Genomic DNA, 14,138 nt, shown 5'->3' with positions numbered 1-14,138 from the left:
CTGGCAAGTTCAACAGGGGATTTTGTAAAATAGAGAAAGAGGAAGTGGCTTTGTCTTGGCTGGAGTATTATCCGTGTCCCAAACATCCTGAGTATAATATCTTATTTGTGATTTTACTTTTTATATATTATAATCATTGTACAGTTGTGTCAGAGCCCCAAAATGGTTATACTTGTCTGAAAGGTAGTGTTGTCTATATCTAAAGGTTCGTAGGAGGATGTAACACAATTAAGAAGTGTGAAAGTATAGAGTGCACAGAAGCCTAAATTGCAAGAAAATATATTAAAGGAATCCTATTTTAGTGTATGATTCAATAAGGAACAAGGAACAACCCACCAAACCAGCTTGTTTTAGAATGTGAAAGCAGAAGTGAATTTACAAATCATGTGGAACAGAGTCATGCAGATAAAGCTGTATGTTACGATTGTTGTATTTGCTTCAGAACCAAGTTACCCAGTCTATCTGTTGAAATAGATATGCTGTGGTTACTGTTTCCTGTAATGCAGCCAGGCTCAACGGAGCAGGCAGCCTAAAGCTGACCTTGGACTCCAAGTAACTCCTCTCTCTCTCTCTCTCTCTCTCTCTCTCTCTCTCTCTCTCTCTCTCTCTGTGTGTGTGCTCAAGATGTTGAAAGTTCTGTTTCTGTCTGTCCTGGCCCTGGCCTCGGCACTCCAATGCCCTGATGGAGGGATGTGCTCAGATGACAATACCTGCTGCAAGATCCCCAGTGGTGGATACAGCTGCTGCCCTCTCCTGAATGTAAGCAGAGCTGATGCATTTAGTTTAACACGTTTACAGTTTTGTTGCTCCAATATGAATATTTCCTGTGCCTCTGGCTTTTTCTACAGAAGCTTAAACGTCTATTGATCCACCATAAGCATTTTAACTTTTTCAGCAATGAATAAGACAAAGATATTAAACAGTTTCTAATATAAGACGCTCAAATCGTAATGAGAGGGAAAATGCATAAACAACTCAAGACGTTTAATTTAAGGATCTTGTAAATAGTCTTAAGTTGTTTTATATTCAGTTGAGAATTGTATTTTTTTTTTTTAAATTATTATTATTATTTTTTTAAAGAATTGTGCTAAATACAATTGAGTAAATAGCTTTGAGAATCTAGCACAGTGACTTGTCCAATATTAAACTGCAGTGCTTTTAAAACTGATGTAGGTATTGCTGGCAACCTTGCTCTTAAAATAGAAAAAACTGAGACATTAACTGTGGCACAAAGGTCCACTTCTTATTTACTGTCTAATGTTTAATATGCTGAAATGTTTTTTTCTTATGTGCTATTTATACACCTGATAAGGTACAGCCAATGCACAATAAAGCTCATGCTGGAAATACTTTTCTATTCCTGTTTGCATTTTTTCCCCAACCGATAAGGCAAATGTACCTTGTGGTACTTTTTTAGCTAGTCTGTTTGGTGTTACAACTATTGCAGCCTATATTTGATTTGGCCGAACATCCAGACTCAAAAGAACGCAAAGACTATGTTTAAATACATTTTGGTGGCTATATTTTCTGATAGATAACCTATTGAATAACATTGTGAAATAAATACAATGGTAAGGAACTAGCACCACTGTTTGCTGCCTACCAAGAGCCTTGTCTCAACTTTGATGGGGAAGCTTTCTTTTCATTGGAGGTGTGGGTTTGTGAAGGTGTAGTGTACAAAGCCCATGTTAATTCAGGTTGTGATCTTCCCATATAGCACCAGAGTTTATTTATGCAAGATGGTTCCTAACTCAAGTGTGTTTGCCCTAATACTTGCTTTATCCTCCTGATGGGGATATATTGCACAGACACCTTTCTGTCCATACATATATATTTCACACCTGCTTTTTCCTGAAGGTATCTGGTCACAGTACATGTGAATAACACTTGCAATGTTGCATACTGTATGTGTTAATAATGGTCCTTTTCATGATCTTTATAGCTCCATATTATATTAACAACTTTGGGAGTGGTTGTATAATACTGACATACAATCAATACCTCTATATAATAACTGGTGAGCAATTTTTTCAATGGGCTGATCCAGTTGATGTGTTCCGTAATAACCGTCTGGCTGTTAGAGGAAACATGCACTCGTTAACACCAGCAACAGAGTGCAACCCAAGCTATCAAACTGAAAGGAATTCTATTCTAACTGTACCTCATAACAAGCAACACAGAACTTTGGAACTCTTATCAGGAAAAATGCTCGCCAGAGATTATAAAAAAATACTGCATGGGGTAGTGTGTGATAATTGAGAATTTAATGCCACCCTCAGGATGGGATGCTTAGATAAACATCCTCAGGCTTCGCCCTCAGGGTTTATGTAGCATCCCACTCCTTGGGAGGGCATTACATTCTCATATCACACACTAACACATTCTTTATTCTCTCTTTATTTGAGTAGCAGTATTTTGAATCTGCTGTTATTTTGATCATTAAAATAGCCCCCTGTGTGTGTGTGTGTGTGTGTGTGTGTGTGTGTGTGTGTACAGTGCCTATAGTAAGTGTTCACCCCCCTTTGGACATTTTCACAGTTTGTGTTACAACCTGAAATCTTGATGCATTCAAATGGGATTTTCTTTCCTTTGATTTACACAGTCTACTCAACACTTTCAATGTGTGAAAAAAATGTGGGTTTGGGGCTGAGGGGGGTGGAACAAATCAATTAAAAATAAAAACATGAAAAGTCTTTATTAGATAAGTATTCAAACCCTTTGCCATGACACTCCTAAATAAGCTCAGGTGCAACCAATTGCCTTCAGAATTCACACAAGAAGTTAAATGGAGTCCATCTGTGTGCAGCAAAAGTGGTTCACATGATTTCAGATTAAATACAGGTCCCACAGTTGGGTAGTGCATTAAAAGCAAAGATACTACCATGAAGACCAAAGAGCTTTCAAAAGAACTCTGGGATAAAGTTGTGGAAAGGCACAGATCAGGGGAGGGGTATAAAAAGATTTGAAAGGCATTGATTATCCCTTGGAGCACAGTCAAGTCGATCACCACCCAGAATCTGCTTAGAGCAGGCTGTCCTCTCAAATTGAGCAGCCAGGTAAGAAGGTCAGTGGTCAGAGAAGCCAGCAAGAGGCCAATGACAACTCTGAAAGACCTACAGCATACCATGGCTGAGATGGAAGAAACTGTCCATGTGTCAACAATAGCTCAGATACTCCACAAATCTGGCCTATGTGGAAGAGTGGCAAGAAGGAAAACATTTCTGAAAAAAGCCCATGTAAAATCCTGGTTGGAGTTTGCAAAAAGGCATGTGCGAGACTCTGAAAAGATGTGGCAAGATTCTATGGTCCTATGAAACAAAAATTTAACTCTTTGGCCTAAATGCAAAGCGTTATGTCTGGTGCAAACACAGAGCATTACCCAGGTAACACCATCCCTACTGTGAAGCATGGTGGTGGCAGCATCATTCTATGGGGATGCTTTTCATCGGCAGGGACTGGGAAGCTTGTCAGGGTAGAGGGCAAAATGGATGGAGCTAAATGCAGGCAAATCCTTGAGGAAAACCTGCTCAAGGATGGGACGGAAATTCACCTTTCAGCAGGACAATGACCACAAGCACACAGCCAAAGCGACACTGGACGTGATGTCCTAGAGTGGCCCAGTCAAAAGACTCACAGCTGTAATTGCTGCCAAAGGTGGTTCTACCAAGTATTGACTCAAGGGGGTGAATACTTATCTCAGTTTTTTTTCATTAACTGTTGTTTCACAATAAAATTTATCTTGCCTCTTCAAAGTGTTGAGTAGGTTGTGTAAATCAAAGGAAAAAAAATCCCATTTAAATGCATCAAGATTTCAGGTTGTAACACATCAAACTGAAAACATCCAAGGCGGGTGAATACTTACTATAGGCACAGTGTGTGTGTGTGTGTGTGTGTGTGTGTGTGTGTGTGTGTGTGTGTGTGTGTGTGTGTGTGTGTGTGTGTGTGTGTTGTTGAGTTCCTATTTTCTTGTCATAGGCTGTTTGCTGTTCAGACCACTTGCACTGCTGTTTTGAAGGCACTATCTGTGACCTTGTCAATTCAAAGTGCCTCAATAAAACTGCTTCTTTACCCTGGCTGGAGAAAGTTCCAGCAACCAGGCCAGGGTTGCCCCCGGTAAATGGAAATGGGGAACAGGAATTATATTCTAACTCTTATGTATTGAGTTTTTATAGGCAGGATAAGACTGCAGAGATGCATAATCACAATGAATAGTTGCAACATACAGTATGTTACTAATAAACAAGGTTATGGGTGATATCGTAACTTATTGTGCATCATTTTTCTACCTCCATTATTGTGCAGGGGTATAAAGCTTGTTTTTGTTATAATGTAGTGCATTTAAGGGCATTATTAAACATAAACAAATGCAGATTAATGAAATTGTATTTCTTTTGCAGGATATCAGTTCTTTCCCCATGGTTCAGACAGGCTCTCTGAATGACATTTCTGGGTCTGTGTGCCCAGACAACTCTCCGTGCCCCTCTGAATACTCCTGTCTGCTCACCCCCACTGGAGTGTATGGCTGTTGCCCCTTTCCTCAGGTAAACATCTCTAGAATGGTCCCTTTATTAACTGTTTCTTTTAATGACATGTCATTTTTTTTTTAACCTTCATTTTAAATACCCTGGTCAAAGCTTTTCATCTGTTAAAATATATTGCTGGTAAAAAGGTCAAAACATGCTTCCATAATAATAATTTTGTCTGTGCAGTGTTTGTCTGCTTATATTACATAAATGATGAGAGATTCTGCATTGTTGTTCACCCATTGACCAGGTGTGAAACCAAGTAACCTGATTGCTGGTATGTGGTTTAAAAAGAAAAAAGAAAAAACTCTAAACTGTTCTGGAAATGAGGTTGCTCTGGGTATACAGTGTGCTTATTGCAATTACTCAAATTCTGTGTAACAGTAAGTCACCTAGTTCTTGTTGTCTGCCTTAGAAATATGTAACATAGGCTAGATCAGCCAAAGTGTATTTTATAGAAGAAAGTGTCATCTAGTGATCTGTCACTTTTTGTATCAAGTTTTCTGTGGTGGTGGTGTGTGTTTTTTTAATTATAAAGTGAGCACTATAAAGACTTTAGCTGATCTAGCCTTCAAAACTAATGTCTATGGCATGCAGCTATACCTGGACACCTGAACTTCAATTGTCAAAAAATATAATAATAAAACGTAATAATAAAACTTGAAGCACTAACTTTAATCTTTAGTCTGCTTTGTGTTTGGTGCCATGTAGCTAACCCCTCTTGTTTCTCAGGGGCTGTCGTGTGCTGATGGGAAACACTGTTGTCCAGATGGCTATAAATGCAGTGATGATGGAAGTTCCTGCACTCGACATACAGGTCTGCAATATAAATGTCTTCATTTTGTGCTAATGTAGGCCATTGGTTATGTGGTTTTGACAACTGTGCATGATTCATAGGCTGAATACAAGAGGGTAACAATTATTATTGAATAAAGGGTGTTGCAAACTATTTGGGTTCAAAATTAATTCAAGACCAACAAAGACTATATACTAATCCATAAAGGAGTACTAATCCACGTATGGTGAAGATGTTGAGTTCCACAGCTGAAGTTCCTGTTTTCCAGGAGTACATGTTCATATCACATAATAAATTCCAAAAAGATTACCAAGTACCAGCTTTCATTTTTCATTTAATTGTACTTTCATTGCAGTTTTTTTTAACTTTAATAACTAGAGACTCATTTATACTGCCTTTGTCTCCAGTTGCATCGGTTCCCTAGACCCGTGTCTCTTAAAGTGAGGAGAGCTGCCTGTGCACCAGGCCCTTATTGCTGTGTGTTCATTCACAGAGGTATCGATTGTTGGTGCAGTGATTTGTCCGGATAAGGAGTCGGAGTGTCCTGATGAGACTACCTGCTGTGAGCTTCCAGATGGATCCTGGGGCTGCTGTCCTATGGTGAAGGTATGTGCCGAGTCAAACAATAGTGTTTCTTTGTTTCTTTTTAACCTTTTTCATTCGTGCATAAAGGTTCAAAAGTGAAAAGATTTTGCTGTTCTTGGATCTGTACCCTGTGCTCAATTGGCTACATCTCAAAACCCCAGTGCTAAAAACTTACAAAATAACCACAGTGCATTCTGACTTGACATTCCTGTCTGAGGTATTATGTGTGCTGTTTTTTTTCTGCAGATTGAGGCATTTCATCAGCTTTTTTACATTTCCTGTTTTTTTTTGTTTTGTAACATTTATTGTGAAATTGATATTTTAAAAAAGCTGATTTGGCTGTTTTGTAACCTTTCTGGTTAGTCAGGGTCCATTGGAGTGTCATTTCTTACCCCATTATCTACAGGAAGATGAGTTTGCAAAGCACTATTTACAGAGCAAACTGTACTATTGTACTGCTTGGTTATAAAAGCAGTAGGTTACTAAGCAATGATGCTGTTTTCTAGCAAATTTGATCCAAAATCCCACATGTCTGTCTTTACCTTTCTTTGATGCCAGACATTAAAGGGACAGCAACAGACATGAATGGTCACATTGTCACAGGATTTGCGTGAGAAAGTATGTTCAATAGCTGGATGTAAGGATTCTTCCAGCAAGCTGAAAGGCCAGTAAAGGAGGCTGAAAAAAGGGATAGTTACTCCGTATCAACAGAATCTGTAACCACTTAGAAGGATTGAAGTGGCATTTTAAAGCTAATTACAATTTAATGCAATAGTGTACTCTATGCAGGGCTTGAATTTCATCTTTGTGTGCTGGGGGGGTTTTCCGCTGTATGCTGCACTAAATGGGGGGGGGGGGGGGGAGAAGCGAAAATGTCCAAACAGTTACTTGTTGTTTCCAAAACGTCCGTATTTTAATAAATATAAATCATACAATCCTCCCCCTCTGCCAGGAGTGGTATGGGGTAGTGAATACGCCGTATGTGTGCTGGCTCCGTGGCTGTAGCTCCCAAGCCGCTACTCGTCTGCAATACAAAACACAGCACTCTGGCGCGTTCATACTTTCAGCATAAGGGGACATACAAAAGGACTAGTACCTTTTGAAACTTGTTAGCCCTGATGTGAAGTTTGGAATCATCAGCAACAGTTGGGATCCCCAAAAAAAAAGTTTAATAAAGACATCTTAGTAAATGCTTCTACAGATCGATCAATCACCTGTTTGCTCCTCGTTAATGAGCGGCTAACTGTACTGTGTGCTGAGAAACTGACATGACCGCATCAGACGAGATGACGGAGGAAACAAATTCTCTCAGCTGTGTCACCTTGCTGACCATGAAGCTCTGCATGAAACTGAGAACGATGACACAAGTAAAATGTTTATGTTATTGTTCATTACATATGTTGCTATTTACAAAAATGCTGGCTGGTTTGTGGAGTTGGGGGTTACAGCCTGTGAGTGATTTAAGTAACTATGAAATACTACCTACAATAATTAATGTACTCGCGTGCACACGCAGTCTTCATCTGATGTCCCAATTTAAAAACAATATGTTTCATTGTAGCCCTTAGGATGAAATTGTTAGCTAGGTGACTACATTTTTTTTAGTTGGCAGTGGGAGAACCGCTTCAGCAAGTATAGTAGAATCTCCCAGAACTGACAGACGCTGAATCTACTAGGTTGGATACTAATGAGAGCATAACAAATACAAAAGAAAAATGAGGGAAACCCAGATATTTTCAAGAAAGCTGGGAGACTTTTTGTACAAATGGATTTGAATATGTGAAGGATTGCTTTCTGATTTGTCAGCTACCAGTGAATGTGTATCTTTATCTTTTTAAACACTACAATAACAGTTCTGATTGTGAAGCAGCCACAGTATAATTTGACAGAACAGGTGATTTATTTGCACTATTTTTCCACCATTGGTGCTTGAGCCCCAGAGCGCTCGCAGAATCGCCACCTGTGCACCTATTATCAGTGGTATTTAAAGCCTGGTTTTCAAACAAACTGATTATCGCTCACCAGTACTGTATTGGTATAGAAAAGTAATTTCAGCTTCCAATCACTTAAAATATGCTGACGATAATGTAAACAACCCCAAGCTACAGACGACGCTACAGTCTCCCTCCCGACCTGTGAGGGCGCGATATAATAGGAACAGTGTGCCATGGACTGGATGGTTTGGCAGTTCATTCCATGGTCAGTCGGAAGTCGGACATCCAGAAGGGGGGTGGAGGCACAATAACAGGAGTCATCGCCTTAGTGCGATTGGAGGATATGTGATTGCACTCGCTACCGAAAGGGGGCGTGGCCTGAGGGTATATCAGGGGATGTGGCGAAGCAATCTGCTCCTTTGTTATTGTTACCAAAAGAAACCGTGAGATTATGTGTTTTATTGGTAATTATAGAAGGCTAAACTCTGGGTATAAATCTCCACATTTTTGTAAAATAACTTTACACTTCAAAGATATAACATGTTTCAGTAAATTCAAATGCCTAATAAACTTCACATCCCACGCAGAGGAAGAACACAAACGTAAAACGTTATTAAGTGAGGTTGGCATTGCTGGGGAGATGAAGGGAGGTTTCAGTTCCAAGTGACTGTATTGTAAGCATTATGAGTGCTTATTTACTGCTACACCCCGTTATAAAAATGTACTTTCCTGCAAAACACAGACAAAATTCAATGAAATGCTGACGCATTCGCATATCTCAAAATTATGCAAAATTCGGCATGGCATTGGAGGTGAAGGGAGGTTTCAGTTCTGAGTTTTGTAAGCATTATGAATGTTTGTTCACCACTGCTACACCCTGTTAGAAAATGTACTTTCCTGCATTGTGTGAACATGAGAGTATATGTGCACATTTGTTTTAAGTACTCGCCCAGAGGACTACTGAGAGACAGACATCAACTAGTCCTCATCAGATTTAATTGGTCTCGGGTGAGCATGAGTTTCTAACCTTGGCCTACTCCTGTAGCTGTGTCCCATTTGTACTGCCAAACTTCTCCTCGTGATCAGCCCGGTTCCACTCTATGCAATTTTTAAAGTTAAAGAAAAGAGACTCCCAACCGCTTACAAAATAACACGAGGGTCTTGAATACCGTTTATTTCCCCCAATACTGTTTACTTTGCTCTTACTGTAATAGACTGAGTCTTGACAGCTTCTACAAAAACAAACAATACTTAGAGATGGCTGCCGAGAATCACATATCGCAGTACAAGAGATTAATGTCTTGCGTCATTTGATATATCCAGCACTACTTAGAATAGTGCATGTGTTTTAAATTAGGCATTCTAAATTGGGTGAAAAATAGGGAGAGCAGGAATACAGTAGCTTCTAATATCTCTGCGTGATTTTCCCGCACTGAAAGTTGCAGATATGCGGGAGCAACTTGAAAAATGCGTGATTCCTGATATCCCACTCTGAAATTCAAGCCCTGTGTATGTATACAGTAGCTGTCGGCTACGGTAATTAGGTTCAGTTGTATAGTGCTTTTGAGAGAGGGAGAATGAAGCTGTTTATATAAATGCAGGTTCTGTTTCAATCTATGTCTGTCTGTCTTCAGGCTGTGTGTTGTGATGATAAAGTGCATTGCTGTCCTGAAGGCACCAGGTGTGACATTGCCCATTCCAAATGTCTGTCACATGAGAGTGAGACCCCCATGTGGGGCAAATTGCTTGCGAGAAAGAGGGCAGCTTGGGAGAACAATAAAGGTAAGCTAGTCCAAGCAAGTGGCCTGTAGCGTTCCTCTCTTTGTAGTTCTTAAACACAGGTTTTCACACTCGTATTAGAATCCTGTTACCAGTTCATACAGCTTTGTATGAGGGGGAAATGCAATCAAAGAAAATAAATCAAAGAAGGAAATTAGGTTGATCATGTGGTCCCTGCAGCACAATTGCAAACAGTCTACCAGAAATGTGGAAAGATCTAGCATGTAGAGCAGGAGCCACAGTGTAAGGACAGCCATGTTGGTAGACTTTTCCAAGAAATTGGTCATCAAAGGACGGTTAGATAGGCTGAAATAGTAATGACTGAATGGATCTCTCCAGACACCGTCCAGCACCTTGTGACATCTGTGCCATGTTTTGTGAAGGCTGTGATCAGGGTAAACGCTGGTACAGTAGATACAGGTCCTGTTAATGTGACCAGGCAGTGTGTGTGTCTGTCAGTGTAACCAAACAACAAATCTAACATGTAATGAACAGGCAACGGGTTGTGTAAAGAACAAGCTGGTGTTCGTTTTACAACTTGGAAATAAAGTACCAGTGGGGATCCCCAAGCATTTATGCCTTCCTCCCCCACCCATTTCCCCACGCTTTTGATTGTTAAACAAGTCTTGCACCTGCTAAATTATGACCTTTTAATTTGCATTATGTCATGTGGTCATCCTCTCCCCCGCCTACAATTACAGACTTCAAATAGCACATTCTATAAAAAGTGATTTATTACACGATTTAATAGTCTGCAGTATACTCTTAAATGTGAATACTAAGCTGCATTGGGTACAGTGTTTGTAGCATTGATCAATGTCTGCAATAAAGTAAACCCAAGGGGAAAATTAGGAAGAGCTGACAAGGAAATCCTAATGTAATAACCTTCTTATTACGCTGAGCCTGTTTGCCACCCTGCATCCTGTCTGTCTTGTGTTCTGTTCTCAGTGACGAAGGTAGAATCTGTTGCTTGTCCAGATGGGAAGAGCCAGTGCCCAAAAATGAGATGGGATGGTAAATTACGTGTGTGTGTATGTGTGTGTGTGTGTGTGTGTGGTTCACATCACACCCTATTTGTGGTGTGTCTTAATTATATATTTCCTATTCTGTTACTTGGATGTTAGACTTGATTCTGAGAGCCTTGAAGCACAGGGGTGTAGGATGTATGGCAAGCCAAATTATCATTTAGAGATATCTCAAATTGCATTTTAAGATATCTTGAAATATTTAGAGACATCTGTAAAACATTCCCAGATATCTCAAATTGAATTGCAGATATCTTTAATTGTGCAGTTTAAGATATCTAAAATTAATTTAAAGATATCTGTAAATCAATTTGAGATATCTAAAAATAAAATAGATATCTCAAATTGATTTACAGATATCTTTAAATGCTATGGAAACCATATGGATTGTGCTAGCATGGCACGCCAAACTGTCATTTAGAGATATCTTAAAATGAGGGTTTTAAAGATATCTCTAAATAACTTCCTGTTAATTTAAAGATATCTGTAAATCAATTCAAGATATCTTCAAATAACTTCCCATTTTGCTTAGAGATATCTCTAAAACATTTTAAGATATATTCAAATAACTTCCTGTTCATTTAGAGATATCTCTAAATCATTTGAAGATATTTCAAATAACTTCCTGTTCATTTGAAGATATCTTTAAATGGACAGGAAGTCCATTAAAAACATAGAGCATTTTCACAGGTAGTTATTTTGAGATATCTTGAAATTATTTTGAGATATCTCTAAATGAACAGGAAGTTATTTCGAGATATCTTCAAATGATTTAGAGATATCTCTAAATGAACAGGAAGTTATTTCAAGATATCTCTAAATGATTTAGAGATATCTCTAAATGAACAGGAAGTTATTTGAAGATATCTTCAAGTTATTTAGAGATCTCTAAATGATTTAGATATATCTGAAAAGTATTTCAAGATATCTCAAAAACATTTAGAGATATCTTCAAATTATTTAAAGATATCTAAAAATGCATTTTAGATATCTCATTTAAAGCTCCATTTAAATATATCTGTAAATCATTTTGAGATATCTCTAAATGTATTTTAGATATCTTGAAATGATTTATAGATATCTTTGAATATTTGAAGATATCTTCAAATATTTAGAGATATCTGGAAATTAATTTGAGATAGCTCTAAATGATAATTTGGCTTGCTACAAGGATGTGGTGATTGAAACAAAAATATGAGTGAATCTAAACAACAAAAAAAAATACGTTAGTTAAGGTAACTAATGTTTCATGCCCATTACCTACCAAGTTTCTGTTCACATTTTTTAAATCTGCACTTTAATATTAATTCAGGATAGACAAATATTTTAAAATACAACTCTATAGATAAACTGTGACATCCTGGTACCTTTGCTGTAGGTCACATGGTTGCAACTAAACCATTGAGGTGAAACCATATTCATATTCCAAGTCTAAAACACTACAATATGTAGTATCCCAGAAATCCCTTTGTGCTTTATTATATTGTGGGCTTGATGACATTTTTCTTATTTGTTTGTGTTCAGTGATTTGCCCAGATATGCAGACCAAATGCCCCAGTGACACAACCTGCTGCGAAATGCCATCGGGAAGTTATGGCTGCTGCCCTATGCCTCAAGTAAGTGAACATTCTGAAGTAGTGCAGTGCTCCTGGGTTACAAAGGGTGTGGTCATGGCTTCCATTTGCTCTATTAGGCCATTACCCTAGCACTTGTATTCTCATTAATAGGTGGAACACAAATAGCATGGCCTCTCGTCTGACTCCCGACTGCAGCGTTATAAAGTGTTAGCCCTATCTCTTTCGGCTTTCGGTTTGGCTTGCGTACAAAAGTTTGATATAGTTCTGAGAAAGGTGTGTTTTGTAGATGGTAAGTTTATTTAATGTCCCAGCTGCTTTTTGGTGCGTAGCAATGCCATGTCTTGTTCTGTTGAGAGAAAAGAGAGAGCTCTGCATTAAAAGCCAAATGAGATTTAGAATGGACCTGTATTTTAGCAATCATTTCCTTTTTTCCTCAGGCCGTGTGCTGTGAAGACAAGATGCATTGTTGTCCCGAGGGAACCAAGTGTGACCTGCCGCACAACAAATGTGTGTCCGCAAGCGGGGAGAGCCCCCTGTTTAAAAAAATCCCTGCATTGAGGAAAGGCCAGCTTCAAAATAAAGGTTTTTAGTCTTTTAATCAAGACTTCCAATCCACCAATATTTTCTGTATACCGGTATCAGGGGCGGACAAATCAGTAGTCCGGGCGCCTGGAACTACCAGAAATTGGGTCTGGACTACCGAACTGTACTGTTCGAAATCCCGCTGGACTACCGACGGCTTCTAAAGATTTTTTTTCTTTTTTCTTAAGCAGTTAATTCAAATATCTTCAATGGTTACTTTGTACAGACAGACTGATAAACCAGCTCAGTTTACTTCCCGTTTAGTACACGTCTACTCAGTTGAAGCGGTAGCTATAGTAACCAGCAAATCCAATCGTGATTGGTTCATGCCGTAAGATTCATGACATTACATTTTTTTTTTTTTTTTTTAAATCGCTCATTAGTTGCTTGCAAGATCAGTGACATGACAGATAAACCAATCAGAGCGGGGGATTTGCTTTACACTTTACTAGAATGGCACTATATTTTACCAGAGTTATGGCTGAGATAATATACATATACAGTATATATAAAACAAATGAATAAACAGGCGAGAACACCGTACCCTCAGTGGCTATCACAGTGTTACCGAGGTGCAGGGACACTGCAGCTTGAGCACAGTAGAAAGTTAATAAAGGTGCGTTATTTTATTATTTAATTTCCAACTGAACAGTTAGCTAACGGTGTTGTGAGGGAGCCCCCTTACATGGTAATGTCTTTATAAAGTGTGCAATACATTTGTACTATTTTAAATGTATACCCTGACGTTATTGTTGTTTTTATTAAGTCAGCAGAAAGCCGTGATCATGTTTATATTCTGTGTACACGTTTAGGCCACCAAGTTTATTTGTACGGTACTACTGTGTATTGATTGTATAATAATAATGCATTTGTTTTCAAGACGTAAAACGTGCAGAGTTTATTTACTGATAATGTGCAGTGGATACTGTGAGTGTGAGTGCACAGGGTAAAGAGAAATTAACTAATCATTTTTATATTTATAGATATTTTTATGAATATTTAAAAATATAAAAGTAAACGGTACAAAATTGTTTAGCTAATAAAGACTGGTAAATGATGGGTCTAGTTTCTATAAATGGCACAGGTGAGAAAAAATAAGAACACTACTACTACTACTACAAGTGCATAATAAATCCCACAGTCCATTTAATTTGTTACGCAGTGGATATCATAAAACTAATGATGAGATATTGGTTGGATCAAAAACCCAGACTGAGTCCCCAGGACTGATAAAGTCTAGGAAAATAATGCAGATGATGCAGTCAAACACAATTCCCTACATTTTATAAAGAAACTATTATTAGCTTGTTATTGTTTGGTAGAAATAGTAACAGAAA

At 38.5% G+C, this 14,138-nt stretch overlaps 1 protein-coding gene across 1 annotated transcript in view; it reads left to right on the top strand.

The window, feature by feature from the left end:
* Positions 1-14,138, top strand: part of LOC117433375 (uncharacterized) — a 53,006-nt gene that overhangs the window by 535 nt on the left and 38,333 nt on the right. The window contains exons 2-9 of the mRNA XM_059006582.1: positions 625-759; positions 4,398-4,541; positions 5,256-5,340; positions 5,813-5,925; positions 9,473-9,620; positions 10,566-10,631; positions 12,167-12,258; positions 12,657-12,801. Coding sequence (XP_058862565.1) covers positions 625-759; positions 4,398-4,541; positions 5,256-5,340; positions 5,813-5,925; positions 9,473-9,620; positions 10,566-10,631; positions 12,167-12,258; positions 12,657-12,801 — 928 coding nt within the window. The remainder of the gene's footprint in view (positions 1-624; positions 760-4,397; positions 4,542-5,255; positions 5,341-5,812; positions 5,926-9,472; positions 9,621-10,565; positions 10,632-12,166; positions 12,259-12,656; positions 12,802-14,138) is intronic.

Source organism: Acipenser ruthenus, chromosome 33 (genome assembly GCF_902713425.1).
Source record: "Acipenser ruthenus chromosome 33, fAciRut3.2 maternal haplotype, whole genome shotgun sequence".
In the NCBI taxonomy this organism is placed as follows: domain Eukaryota; kingdom Metazoa; phylum Chordata; class Actinopteri; order Acipenseriformes; family Acipenseridae; genus Acipenser; species Acipenser ruthenus.
Note: the sequence above shows the minus strand (reverse complement) of the source record. Positions and strands in the feature narration are given on the sequence as shown.